Source organism: Heteronotia binoei, chromosome 1, assembly GCF_032191835.1.
Source record: "Heteronotia binoei isolate CCM8104 ecotype False Entrance Well chromosome 1, APGP_CSIRO_Hbin_v1, whole genome shotgun sequence".
In the NCBI taxonomy this organism is placed as follows: Eukaryota; Metazoa; Chordata; class Lepidosauria; order Squamata; family Gekkonidae; genus Heteronotia; species Heteronotia binoei.
Window position 1 is genome coordinate 31,778,273 of NC_083223.1, and position 15,140 is coordinate 31,793,412.

Consider the following 15,140-nt stretch of genomic DNA (forward strand, 5'->3'; position numbering starts at 1 on the left):
TTTGCCGTTAATCGGTTGTGTCTTGACTTGATGGCACTTCCCACCACCACCTCCAATTTAACAGTTTCCTACTCGAGTGTTCCATTAATGTTCTTTTGGGAAGAATGGTGGTGATTAGGTCAGCAGCAGAGTGATCTGAGAGACTGCATATTCTCCCACTGATTTCTAAATATTGCCCCCTTTTTTTAGTTGTTTTTTCCTGACTTATCTGTTTGTCCTGTTTAGGTGCAGAAGGGCACTGTTTGTTTATTTTATGTTACTGAGCATATTTGTTGGTCACTTTTCCATTCCAAAGTACAGAAGCGGGTTTAGCACAGTATATTTACATTATAAAATTAATACAGAATAATATAAAATCACCATTCCAATATCGGTCTCATGAAAAGAAAGATCTTAACTTTAATCCAGAAAAACCTCAGGGTTGGTGCCAATCTCACCCGCAGGGTAGCCTCCCAATTTGGAGGGCCCGTATCATCTAGCAAGTGACTCCCCTGCTCCCCCTCCCCATTTGTCCTGTAAGGTAGAATGAGGTGAGTTACAGTGCCTTTCTACCCACACATGGGTACGTGGCAGACCCAGATGGTAATCTTTACAACACCCCTGGTAGGTGGTTTTCTTTTATTATCCAATGTGAAATGGACTCAGGCTCATTGGGGAAATCCATACATACATTCTTATGGGCTTTCCAACAGACCAAATAATGCCACCCAGGACCAGTTCATTCTCTTTGGGCTAAGTATTCTGTCCTCTACATCCCATGGGCTCTTGTACTGGATTTTATTCTAGGGTTGCCTGAATTGCCTGGATACACTGTCGAGGGTTGCCTGGATACACTTTCCAGGATTGCCTGGATACACTTTTAGTGCAACCAGAGTCAGAGGTGAATGCTAGAGTGCCATCCTGGAGTGATTATGTCGTTTCTGGATTATACTGGAAGTGACATCATGGCACCAGGACACTTCTAATCGCCCCAGCCCCATTTCTCCCCATGTTTTCCCCTCACAGAAGAAGCGAGAACAACCTGCAGGGGACAAGAGGACTCCCATTTGTTGCCCCCCACTCCCCTCCCCTCCCTATCAACTCATAGTAGAATACAGGAACTGGAAGAATGCTTGCATTGACAGAGATATAAAAGAATTACTTTTGTTTCCAGGCAGAACTAAAAGAGGCACAATGCTCAAGCAGGGATTTCTGTTTAGCAAGTGTTTGTGTTGGCTTAGAGACATGGTGTTTTGGAATTTTCAGTCTGAAGGAATAAAGGAATGGGAAGTCTTGGGGGAGGGGTCACAAAGAGAGAGAGAACATTAAATTTTAACCACTCTTTCAACAGAGACTTTAGAAAATCAATAGTGTATGTCCTGAGCCTTCACTGTCTGTCTCACTCAATTTCATTGCAAATGGCTGCGGTTATGAAGTTTTTCCTTGTAATCGGTATCATATCCATCTTCATTCAAAGGCAGTATGTCTCCGCTTTTGAAAGGTAGGCACTTATTTTCTTGGGGGGGGAAAGCTTTTCACTGCATGAATGTGTCCTCCCAAACGGCATCTGAACCAAACATAATACTGCTATATCCAAGTAAACTTACTGCTTTCAAACTAGATGTACACTCACTAATCTAAAAGATGTGGGGGACCTGCTGCTATGTAGATTAAAAATACCTTGGGGGTGGGGTCAGAAATAAAATGTACGTTTCTGCAAACCTGGGGGGGGGGGGTTTGTGAGCATGGGAGGGGAAATATGGAAACTTCATGTAAGCTTTGTTCAAACATTAAATATTTTTAAAGAAAAATTTGCACGAACCTGGCTGGTTGCTGGGGTCAGGCACACACTGTGTTCCTTCCCCTTTTCTACTTGCTTGCTTCTTTCCTTAAAAAAAAAGGTTAAATACTAACCCTTTTCCCATGATGTACAAATGCAGGTATGTGGTTAGCCAGAGGTTTTTCCCTCCCAATAATTGGGGTGCTAAATAAGTGTTTAATCCAAGCTTTAAATTCCAGCAAGTGGAAGGGGACTGACTAACTGCAATTAACCTACAGTTTTGCGTTTGTACATGACAGGTAACTGGGCAAGCATTTAACCACAGTTCTCAAACCCTGCTTACGTGAACACATGGACATTGTGCATGTTTGTAAGAAAGTGTCAGGCATAGGTTCATTGAAGCTCACAAGTAAGCAGACTTTGGTATTTTGAAACAAAGTTGTCTTTATTGGATACTTCAGAGTTACTCCAGCATGGCAGTTATTGGAACTGATGGAGATCAGCTCGAACTATTGGCATTTAATCTTCTACATCAAAGAAATGGTTTCTACCCCCTGATTACCAAAACAAAAGGTTGCTTTGCATGTGAGACTTTTCCCAACGCTTCCCCCCCCCTTATCTTGTCCGTTGGTGGTTACAATTCTCAGAGGCAATGTCCTTGGGCCTCCGGAGAGGAGGTGAGAATTTGGCACATACTGTATGCTTCAAAGGGATCTTGGCAACCTTTGATATTCATGGGAAGCGGCCTCTACTCTTCCCCCCTCCCTCCTGGTTGTTCCCAGCTTCTATTTTAGTTAGCATTTCTATGCAGCATTGAATATGGTTAGTAACAGCATTTCTTAATATCATAAATGAACAGAGCCTGACAGAAAGAGGCAACATGTGTTAACTTGACATATGAGACCGGGGACCAATACCAAGATAAATGTATGATTTCAATCACACATCCCCTGTACAGGCATTTCACTTAACATGAGAATTACTCAACACATGTGAAAGGAAAAATCAAGCATGCACTGTACATGGATTGTGCATGGGTTCACCGTAACTTGTGAACTGGGCTTCAAGGTAAGAGGGAAAAGTATGCCTGCAACTGGAGGCTGAACGCACGTTTCTTGAATCAGGGCTGTGTGTATTATTTGAATGTAGCCATAATGCATAACTTGGCCAGATTTAGATGAGATAGTACATCTCAGACCACTAATATATCTGTTACAACTGAATGCTCACCATGCCTACTACTGAAGCTGCAGGTTTCAAGTTCTTTGTGTGTATCTGTGTGTTTGTGTGTGTGTGTTTAGATCAAAAATATTAACCCAATCATCAGTTTTCTCAGCAACCTGGGCATTTATGTAATAGTAGTAGTAGTAGTTGTTGTTGTTTTAAAAACTTAATTGGTTAAGAGTAGGGAAGAAAACTCCAAATTCATAGTTTCTTGGGAAATGTAATTACATTGCTCTTGCAGCAATTCTCTATCATTGCTGCTATTCCAATATTAAGAGTGTTCATACCCTTCAAGGGAAAAGTGCCATCATCACAGGCAACTTATGCCAACCTCATAGGGTTTTTAAGGCAATATACAAACAGAGATGCATTTCTCCTCAAAAGTGAAATAAAGTAATTTGTTAATTTTGAATTATTATTATTATTTATTTATTATTCTCATTCTCTTGTACACTATTAACAGACAAGGACAAAAGGATTTTAGTCAGTTCCCTAGACTGGGTCAGCATATATCTATATACATTTAAACAACTGGGTGGGACAGGCAAAGGTCGTTTGACCACAGCCTTCATGGTGTAAGGTTTTGCCCAGAATCTATCACAAGACTTGAGAAAATGCAGAAGAAGCTTTAATGTGGAAACATATAGCAAATACTTGTACCATATATACGCAAGGCTACTGCCTTGCCAGACTGATATAAAACAAAACTTACAATCCAAATACAGGTTAACAGCCCATCACACCTCTCACCTAATTCTCCCACTTAAAAGTCTCTGAATTATTTCTAAAGCTGCAGTGTTACTTTCTCCAAGGTCACATTCCAGCTTACAGACATCTTCCATTGGTACCTATCTTTCATTACTAGGGAGACGAGATTAGGCTGTGGTTTACCCTACACAGTGGCCTCCCTTGTTACCATACTATTCTACATCAAACCTTAAAAGAATACAAGGAGTATCTCTCTATCAGTGAATACTGATATTCTAATACATGAGTTAGTACATATATGTTGTATATATACATGTAGTTATGCATATATAACTGCAAACAATACAGTTGTGGATATATGTATGAGTATACTTTGAATAAATTGCTCTTCATCGGCAGTTAGGAAAATCAGCAACCACAAGCTTGAAACAAATCCTTTTCAGGGACTTGTACCTGACACATGGGGAGGAATGGGGAACCAAACTCGGTTCCCCAAATTAGAGTCTGCTACTCTTAACCATTATACCATGCTGGTAAGTAATACTAAAAGGGTAGCAAAATAAAGACGAAGTCCAGTGGCACATTAAGGACTAATGAAGGAACCATTTTCTCCGGGGGGAACTGATCTTTGTAACCTGGAGACCAGTTGTAATGCCGGGAAATCTCTAGGTCCCACCTAGAGACTGGCAACCCCATTCTGAAGTCTGCAAAGATGTTAGACTTTCCCGCCTTTCTTCTTCAATCAGCGGCCATTTCTTTTTTATTCTCTTTTTTAAAAAATTAAACTTTTAAAAACGATATACGTGCGGTGAAATATTCACAAAATACTTAACCCTTGAAATCGCCCCTCCCCCCCAGACAAAAACCTATTAACAACACACCTATACCATTATCCTAGAATCCGAAGTTCAAGAGGTAGATACAACAACAGGTGAAGTTCAAGAGGTAGATACAACAACAAGACAATATGATCAGAATAAAAAGCTGCATAATAAACTCGCTATACGGAGCATGCACACTGGCAGAGTTTAAAAGAGCTCCGCTTATAGAATGCACTGGCCCTGGGAAAGAAGCTGGTGACATTATCACAGCTGAGCAGAGCTACAGTGAAAGTATTTTCTACCCTTGCCCTCATGGCCGGCCCTAGACTATCTGGCACCCCAGGCAAGGCTACCTTCTGGCACACACACACACCCCTCCTGCACTGATAACCAGTTTTCAAAAACAGATGAATTGTGGGAGAAACAAAAAGCACAAAACTTGAAACTGCTCCCTGACCTGGATAGCCCAGGCAAGCCTGACCTTGTCAGATCTCGGAAGTTGAGCAGGGCCAACTCTGGCAAGTATTTGGGTGGGAGACTTCCTTAAAATAACAAAGTTGGGAGGGCAGGCATTTAAAGGAATACAGAAGTTGTTAACAAAAAGCACATACAGATGAATTGTCCAGCTTCATGTCTGTCTGTTCCTATTGCATTAAACAAGCATTCACTTTTGATGCTTAAAGGAGTCACAGAGAGATCATCATCTTCATCAAGTATAATTAGCAAACCTGCAAATCATTAATAGAAGTGCAGAGGTCTTATTGGACTTCAAGCACCAATTGCTCTTCTAGGACCTCACAGAGCATTTTCAAAGGAGCAGCAGTGAAGTGTAGCAAACATGTGACAAATACAGCTATGTTTCCACTCAGCTTATTTCATTGAGCTTGGCACTGAAATAACTGGGATAACCACATATATACTGTCTGTTATAGTTACCAGTATCCATAGGGAGTCACTACAAAAGAAAATATTGTGAGGCTTTTCAATTGAAAAAAATCATAACAGCAGTTACTTGTAGTTAAGTAATTATGTTTCAATAAATCTGCCAAGCTATCCAAGCATCAGGCCACTATTCACAACAAAAGAAACCTCATTAGCACCTGCCAGACCCTCACAGCAAGATGGAGTCTGGCAACTTGCTATTCTTTTAATCTGCTAAAGCAATTTTCACTATTTTGCATACTAGTTCATTGCCCATTCTCTATAAATGTAGGACTGCTAATTCTATCCCATATTGTTGTCTGATGAAGTGGGCTTTTAGCACATGAAAGCTTACATTCTGAACAAAACTTTGTCAGTGCTGCTGGACGCCAACTTTGTTCTATTGCTTCAGACTGACATGGCTGCCCATCTGGATCTATGCCCTTGGAAGTATTTGATCTTTGGCACAGAGCAAATGGCACAAACACACACTCACCTTAGATTGACCCAACAATAGAGGCAAAGGCAAGAACTATGGTGAGATGAAAAAGCGGAGACAGTATCTTACCAGGGACATATCTAAAATAACATGTTCCCAGCATGACGTCTAGGGCTAAAGAGATATCAGCATATAAGGCTGCAATCCCATGAACGCCTCCTAGAACGTAAGCCCTCTTGATCTTGCACTTCCGAACAGGGCAAAAATCTTTAAAGCAATCTGCACCCTTTCTCTTTTTCAGTCTTTCCTTTCTCCCTTTCCTCCTCAGCCTTCCTCCCTCTGTTCTCAGATCTCTTCATCTCCCCTCCCTCGTCCCTCCTTGCTTATTTCTACATGGAGCTGAGGTGTCATGATTCAACACCCCAGCAGAGGATTTACCTGCAAAAGCAGTAAAGGGAAAGGTCTGATTCTGATTGGTCTTAAAGTGCCACTGGACTCTTAAGTTTATTTTATTGCTCCAGACTAACATGGCTTCCTCCCTTGATCTCCTTTTTGTGTGCATGCATGTGTGTGTGTTTGTAAAAGCCAACAGCTACTGACAATATCAAAAGTGAAGTTCCACTTGCTGGGGAGGTGGGGGGGGAGGCAAACATAGAACAACAAGACCCTGCTTCTCCCTTGGAAGATGATCTGCCTGGTAACAACTAACACATGGTAGCAAACCTCCTTGATCTATGCTGTTCAAATTGACAAAGGACCACAAATCATTCCCCCTCCCTCTGGTTTTAAAAGTGCTATTCCCCCTCCTCCCACCTTGAAAATTTCACAGAGGGAAGGTGGACTCTGGAAAGGCAAAGCAATGCCTCTCCAGCATTCTGCCCACTGCACTTCTTGGCCAATGACCAGTGTTGGGTATAGGGATGAGCTTGGCCCACCCTCTGGCAACAGCAGCTGTGGGGGGCAAGCAATCTGGGGGAGGCCTTGGCCTCTTGGGAGGGGAATGCAGCCCTGAGACCTCAAGCCAACCTGGGGAAAGTAGAGCTCCACAGGCCTCTTCCGACTGCCTGCTGCCCCACTGGAGAGTCCTGCTGCTGCTCAGGGCTTGCAGCAGGACTGGGCTCCAGCAGACGGGGAGGGACCAGAATTGCCTACCTCAGCCCCACACCAAGCACATGCGGGAGCTGCCAGCGCTCTCTTCCAAAGCCAGGAGGGAGGGGACACTCTGCTGGCTGAGGGTTGGAGTCTGCCCCCTCGTTAACACAGGCTGGGCGGTCCATTGGCACCTCGTGGTAGAGTCTCCTCCTCATCTCAGAAGAGGCTGGCTCCCTCCCATCCACCCACCACCTGAGCAAGAAGCCATGGGCTAGCTGCCCCCTCTCTCCACCTCCCAGAGATACTTCTCAAGCTGGAGGAGGTGCTGCCGCCATCATCAGAAGGGCCCAACCAGAGACCCACTTGCTTGGCCAATGATGCCCCCACCCCGGATCTTCTAACCCAAGTGGCAGCAGCCCGGCCTCTGCACAGCTGGCCATGGCACCCCTCACGGTGGAAGGCCCCCACCCACCTGTCAGCCAATGTAACTTTGCTGGATGAAATGCTTAGCTGAACTGTAGCCATCTTTAAACTCTGTTACTAACCATGAGAAAAGACCTTGCATATCAAAGTAGAAAATGCAGATGTTACCAATGCTCAGTGTGAACCTTTCTTTCCCTTGATACTAACAAAGGCAGAAATTCCCTTCTTTGAAGATAAGGCACCTCCAGGGACAGCTGCTTGGCTATCCCCAAAAGACTAGCAGCAACAATGAGATAAGAGGAAGAGACCGTGTGAATCTTTGCACCTCACCTCGACAATGTTTAGAATTGTGGCTCTGTATAATTCCCTTTGATGTATCCCAATATAGCCAGCCTCCTAATGCTACAATGTATCAGTCTCAATCTTCCTTCGTTCAGATACTTATGGATTATTGAATAAAGCCTAACTTTGCAACAATTCAAAGACTGGTTGATTTGAGATCCCATCGTCTGACACTTTGAGACTGATCCCTTTGAAGGCTTATCTGAACCGGCCACTTTTAAGTCGGATGGCTGAAAAAGTTCCGGATAACAGAGAACCTGCTGAACCTTTAGGGAAAGTTAAAACTCCCCCATGGCACATCACTGGGGCTCGGGGAACCGGAGGGTCCCCCCTCCACATCCAGATGTTGTTCATCACCCCGCAGAAGTGGCAGCTGAGAACGTCGACCACCCTGATGGATGAGGCCCCAGGGCTCCACGAGAACTTACTGACCAGACCCGGCCAGGGCGGGAACCTGGGGAGCAGAGACAACCCGAACCGCGACAACGGGGAAAAGATCCCCGTCGGGTTGGACGAGGAGCGGGGTAAAGGAACCGACTCGGAGGGGAAAAATGGAAGTCCCCTGAAGGGGGAAGAAATCATGGAGAAAATGAGAAAGGAGATGAGAGCGGTGCAAAGGGACCTCGGGAACGAGATCCACGCGAACACCGCTTTCGTGACCCGGGAGGTGCAGAGGCAGATCGACTGACTGCTGCTCCGCGACTTCGGGCGAGGCAAGCCATGCTGCTCCAGTACGAGGACCCTCTACAGGAGGCTCTGGCCCTCACCGCCCTGCGCGACATGCAACAAGGGTCGAAATCGGTGAGGGAGTACACAGCGGATTTTAGGGCTCACTGCGCAAAAGTAAGGGGCTGGAGCGAGATGATGAAAATTGAGGCTTAGCAGCGGGGCCTGAATGCCAGCCTCCTGGATAGGGCATTCCACCAGGCCCGCCCCACCACACTATTGGGGTGGATGCAGCTGGCAGGAGAGGTCAAGACCAACATGAAGCGCATAGCCCTGCAACGGCAACAGCAGCAAGGGGGGAAGGGGGGGACGTGAGGCTCAGTCAGGCACCAAGACTGAAGTGAAAAAGGCCCCTGCCCAGGGTGGGACCCCCAAAGTCACCACGGGTCAGAAGTGCTTCAGATGCGGCGACCCTGGGCACCTGGTGGCCAACTGCCCGGAAAAACCTTGAGCCCCCCCCCGAACCTGAAACCGACGGTGGTGTGAGGAAAAGCCCCCTACTTTTCATACATGTGAACATCATGATCACCAGCATGGTTGCCAGGGTGCCTGGAGATTTGACTCTCACACCTCTGCTCTAAGAAGTGGACTTTGCTTGCAGTTTCTGGCTTATGTGGATACCATAAGCCTCAGCTTTGCATTCTACGTCTCTGAAGACATGCTCCAGCTGCTCCTTGTGTGCCCAGTCTTGGCCACTGCCGTGGAAGAAGCAAGGCCACCATGTTTCCAGCCTGCCTTCATGAATCTAAGGCTAACAACAAGCAGAATCCATCTTGCTTTCCTGATTCCATCTCAAGCATCTGCTTAAGCTTTTGCATAAGGCAATCAAGCTTGTCCAAGCACACCCTAGCCTGCAAGCAACCCATTAACTCATGAATGGATTAATAGCTCAACTGTTGATCCTAATTGCTCAGCAATACCAGAACAATTACTCTTGCCCAGCAGAAGATGAGAAAAGAGGAAGGACATCTCCTGTCTTCATCAAGTCTTTTGTCTACACCGGGTGGTACCTAGGCCATGTATTTTATTTCCTATTGTCACCCTCCTAGTTAATCCCATTTAAACTTAAGTACCCAGCCATTCCCATTCTCACTCCAGCCTAAGTACCCTGGGGCCAACCCAGGCAATATTGCAGCCTGGAAATTTCCAGGTCCACTGGACTAAGGTGAAGTTCATTGGCCAAAGCAGGCATCCAATTAGGTGTCAGTAAGGAATGTCCAGCCCTCTTGAACCTCCCATCTCTCCTCCCTTGGACCTCCCAGTCCCAAGGGTCTGAGGAAGCCTATTTAACCTCTGACCCAACTCCACTCATGTGTGCTTTCTATTCAGCAACCCCTATTACCCGCTGTCTAGATCCATCCCCAATTCTGGCCACAGTTTTGGGTCCATTTCCCCTGTCCTCTCATGTCGCCATTGGAACCTTCCTGGAAGAACTACGATGGTAAATATTACCCTGTCTGTTTATCCATATATGTTCCCCTATTGATCTATCTATATTTCCTAGACCTGTGTGAATGTGTGAGTGTTTTGTATTTTTACCTTGTATGAAAGAAATATTATTCTAAATAAATTACAATTGATTTTTACTAAATTAGAGTCTCTTATTGAGCATTGACTCTCTGAACGGTTGAGCCTGGTATACAATTGATAACAAAGATTCCGTTGTGGGGCTAGCTGTCTCTCACTCTAATTCCCCAACTTTATTTTGAGAGCAGTTTCCCTAACAGAAATTGGTGGAGAAAGCGTTGGCATTATCCTGTTTGTGTGAACACACGCGTGTCTTCATACAAACAGACGTAAGGTTGCACCGTTCAAACAGTCTTGCTAGGGAGGCTATTGTGTGAGTGATTGAGTGAATGAGTTCTGTGTGAACGGCTCTAGCGAGCATCTCTATATAATTGTGGGTTGGGCTACTCCCATTTCTATCATTCAGCGTTGGACTTCTCAGCCGCCCCGAGGAGGCCAGACACCTCGCAAGAGGACTGAGCCCGATCGAATGCAAGGGGGAAGTCCCGTGAAGCCTGGCCGCCGTCCCGAGGCCTTTCTAAACGCGTCTATCGTGGGAGGGAATGTCAGGATAGGTCAGAGCTGTTAAGATCTGGATAGAGCACCCTTCCCTTCTCCCTGTTCTTTAGAGCGTAGTGCACACACACTACATACACACTCAGACACTTGCACACACACACCCAAGTCCTTACACGAGTCTAGGCCAAGGCTAGTCTAAGGCACCCGACAGTCAAGAAGGCAGGCGGGTCGTAGGACCGCTGCAATCTGACTGCTGGGCAACTTTTTATTTTGTTCGCCCGAAGACGCGATCGTTGGGTCGGCTCGTGGCTCCCTTCTGCCCGAAGACGCGACCGTTGGGTCGGCTCGTGGCTCCCTTCTGCCCGAAGACGCGACCGTTGGGTCGGCTCGTGGCTCCCTTTTGCCCGAAGACGCGACCGTTGGGTCGGCTCGTGGCTCCCTTTTGCCCGAAGACGCGACCGTTGGGTCGGCTCGTGGCTCCCTTTTGCCCGAAGACGCGATCGTTGGGTCGGCCCGTGGCTCCCCTTTTCTGGCCGAGACGCAATCATAGGATTGGCTCGCTGCCCCCTAAACCCAAGCCGAAGTGCAATCAGAGATTGGCAGTAGGCAAAACAAAAAAAGGGAACATAAGTAAAGTTGCCAGCCCAGGTGTAAAATAGCACATAGGAGCCAGGAAGCATCTGGAAATATGCTGCTAGTTCTTACACTTGGCTGTGCCTTTAAGAGAATTTAGTGGAAGGAGCAAGAAGCTCTCCCTGGGGGTTAAAAATTTCTCCCGGGTCTGAGGAGGTAGGAACTCTTCTCAGCCGAAGAATTTCCCTTTTGCTTAGGGCCAACTGAGGAAAAAGTTCAGGCTCTGAGACTTTTAAAACCTTTTGGTGAACTCAGAACTGCCCCACTAAGGAAAGGTGCAGGCCAGTAACTTTTGATTTGTTTGGAGGCAGAGGCTAGAGAAAAGCCCCTCCTGAGGAGCTCAACAATGTGTGCAAGGCCATAAGCCCATGCCACAAACATTTGTTAGTGTTGCAGAGAACTAAGGAAGGTCCTGCAACTCCCTCCTTTACTTGTGAGGCACACAGAGGTGTCCTGCAAGTTCTTTGCTCCCCAATAAGCAGGAAAAGTGCCAGGGAAAGCCCCTGCATCAGTTAATTTTGGTGGCCTGTGGTTAGGCACCTAACAGTGCAGGAAAACCAGCCCTGCAAGTAAAGTTAGAACTTTGAGAGGAACTAAATTGTAAGCTATGGCCTTATTTGCCAAGAAAGAGCAGGAACTAGAACAAACTCTTAAAAACCATGCATCAGTGCTGGAGCAGGAGTTTCAAAGCCATGTGGCAGAGAAGAAACTCGTGCTCCAGGCTCATGCAGCAGAATTGGAGCAACCCCTTCAAAGCCATGTGGCAGAGAAAGAGCAGATCCTCATGAGTCACGAGGCAAAAGTAAAGCAAATGCTAGAGACTCATGAGAAAGAAAGGACAAGATTGAGTGCAGAACATGAAATACATGTCAGGAGGATTATGAAGGAGAATAATAGTCTGAGATGGGAGATCCAAAATTTAAAGGCAAAGGTGGACGATCTTAGAGTGGAGAAGCATGCTCTAGCTTTAGCACAGCAAGACACGCTACCTGCCCTAAAAAAGTCCCAAATGCAAGTAGCCACCTTGGAAAAAGAATTAGAACAAGCAAAAGCCCAGAATAATAAATTGCAAAGTGCCATGGAATACATTTCCGAGAAAACCCGGAAGGAACACGAAGCAGCTAACCATGATTTGTGCCAAAGAAAAATAGCTGCTCTTAAAAAGAAATTAGAAATTAAAAAGACACTGATAGCAACTGTGTCGGCCTCCGCTCTCTGTGACTTCTCCTCAGACGAAGAGAGTGAGGACGAGGCAGTTGGGAAGTTCAGAGCAGAACAGCCAGCCCCAGTCCGTCCTGTGGTCACTAAAAAGACCACAGCCAGAAAACAGAATGGAGCTGAATCTGTAAAGGTGGTGAAGGAAACCAGATCTTGGGAAGCAGAGGACATTAAAATGGCTGCCAGCTTCCTTGGCCCCTATAACATAGACACCTCAGTGTTGTGGATGGCCAGCGCTAGAATTCACTACAAAGAAGCCTCCTTAACTGAATTAAACCATGTGCTGAGATTATGCGCCTCAGGCCCTGAACTAGACAAAGTAAGAAATGTAATGTATTGCCTGAACCCTTCTAGTGCCACCATCTTAGAATGGATGGCTGAGGTACTATCTTACACGTGGGATGGAGAGGATATAAAAGATCTCTACCATCAGACCTTACAAGGTCATGATGAGCATCCAGTGAACTATCTAATAAGGAAGAAATTCCTAGCAGAAGCAGCTAAAGTAGTATTACCCAAAGACAATGGGGAACCAGACTATGAGAATCAAAATTTCATATCTGATGTGATCAGAGGTCTCAATATACCCACCGTGAAGTGCTATGGCATAACAATCATGGCAAAAACCACCTGGAAAGATCTAGAGGCTAATCTCTACAACGTTGGCAAATTTATGGTAAGAGAGAGTAGAATGAAAGCTGACTATGCAAAAAGGGAAATAGTTCATGAAGACTACACAGCTAGATTAAGTGCTCATGAGAAGGAGATAGCAAATTTAACCCACTCTCTCCATGAGGTCAAATGGAGACTGGAGAATGTTTTAAAGCATGCCCAAGTCTCTGAACAAAGAGTGGCTGTTTTAGAAACACAGCTCACTCAGGCACAATATAATCAAGAGCAAGATGGGCATGGAAAAGAAAGCCAGAACTGGAAGTTCCAAAACAATGGCCTTGGTTCCAGCTCTTCTTGCCATCCCCAGCTTGTCCCAAAGGTTCCCCTTCACAAGCAGGCTTATGCTCCTAGGCAGAGACAGTCAGCCCCTGAGCAACCCTGTCCTCCCGCGGCCCAGCGGACCCCTCGAGACAAGGTCAGAATGGCAGCTTGGTCCCAGCTTAGAGCCACTGGAGCAGACATGAAGCAATTTGATAAGAAGCCCACACATGTGCTACTCGCTGCACTTTCAGAAGCCATGAAGCCACCAGGGCACATGGCTCCCAGAGCCACAGAGTGTGCAGAAAATGGAGATAGCTTCCCCAAAGCTACTGCTGTGGAAGATTTCCCTAATAAGGAAAGGGTAGGGAAACTTACAAATCCTACTCATGAAAAGGATTTAGAAATCCAAAAGCTTGCTGAGAAAAATCAGGAACTTCAGCAAAAGTTAGAAGCTAGTAGGAAAGAAAAGGAAACTGCCAGTCTCCTGCAACATGTCCTGGAGTCTTGCAGGGCCACAGAGAGGAGATTGGAAATTCTGGAAGTGCAGGATAAAAGGAAACATGGCAGGGCAAACCCAGCTGTGCAGCCCCAGACTTCTTTCCCCCATGAAAATGAGAAAACAGTCCCTATTTCAGTTCTCTCACCCCAGAATCATGAAGGAGATGTGGTCTCTGAGCCTATGCAGAGTTCCACAATCATGGCACAAGGTATTCATTTTAGCAAGGACTTGCTCCAGACCCTCCTACATGAGCAAGCCTCAGCCCTTTACGCCAGAAATTTTCTGTCTTTAGCTCATCCCATTTGGGGAATTTGAAAGCCAGAATTCTGTGGAACTCAGAGAATGGTAATCCCACATGGGCAGGCAAGGTTCCTTTGTCTCTGAACCTCCCCCCACCCAAAGGAAAATCTAACTCCTAGACTTGAATGTCTCTTAAAACAGAGAGATCTGGCCTTATTTAGGTTTAAAGGTAACAAGGGCACCCTTTCCCTTGACTAAATAAGAAAACATACAAGCAATGACTTGGACTACAATTAGACCAGGCCATTTCTCCAGGTGAGGCCTGGAGATCTCCTGGAATCCCAGCAAGGGTTCCAGCCTGCAGTTAGTTTCTCTGCAGGGTAATGGGAGCTTGATGTAGTATATATATTTAGTTTAACCCTTTAAAGATGCCAGCATCAAGTACCTGAGAAAGAGAGACTGCACTAGTTTTTGTTAATTCAAAACAATCAGAGCAAAATGTAAGAAACTGACTGTTTTAGCTTTCAAATTGGCTGAATGAAAATCTGTGAAACTCCCAAGTTCATCTTCCTCTCTCTTGCTTATAAAGTCAGAAAATATTTATTGCCTCAGTTCTATGAATTTTAAATGGTATAGCCTCTGAGCTTGTACAGAGTGCCTGCAGATTGGCCCGAATAGAGCTGGCTAAAGTATTGCAAATGCTCAGCACTCTTGCTATCAGGAAGAAATGCTAATTGTTCTCCCTCTTGCTCAATGGAAATCTATAGCAGTAAAGATTTGATAAGTAACTAAGGCAAAGGAATAGAGTTTTAAATGCATTGCCCTGAGAAATTAAATTTTTGTTTATCTCAGGTCTTCTTAAGGTACAAGCAACTCAGTGTCTTTGAGAGAAAGCCTCATTTTCTTATAGACCTATAACTAGCCAGTGGCAAGAGGAACCACAGTTTTTGTTTGCCACCATTCTTGTAAAGAACTTTTTGTCCCAGTATCTTCCAGTGGATGGCTGGCTAGGAAAGTTTTCTTGCAGAGCCTCAGAAGAGATCAAATTCAGTGTTTGTAATATAAGAGGTGTTGCCTCTCCTTCTCAAAGGTCACAGCAACACAAGACAGCTAACCTCAAATGGGCAAGTCTGTCAT

The 15,140-nt window shown here is 45.5% G+C and overlaps 1 protein-coding gene across 1 annotated transcript in view; it reads left to right on the top strand.

Annotated features, from left to right (window-relative positions):
* Positions 1 to 1,354: 1,354 nt before the first annotated feature.
* CPB2 (carboxypeptidase B2) overlaps positions 1,355 to 15,140 on the top strand; it is a 44,636-nt gene continuing 30,850 nt past the window's right edge. Inside the window, exon 1 of the mRNA XM_060233037.1 lies at positions 1,355 to 1,480. Coding sequence (XP_060089020.1) covers positions 1,398 to 1,480 — 83 coding nt within the window. The 5' untranslated portion in view covers positions 1,355 to 1,397. The remainder of the gene's footprint in view (positions 1,481 to 15,140) is intronic.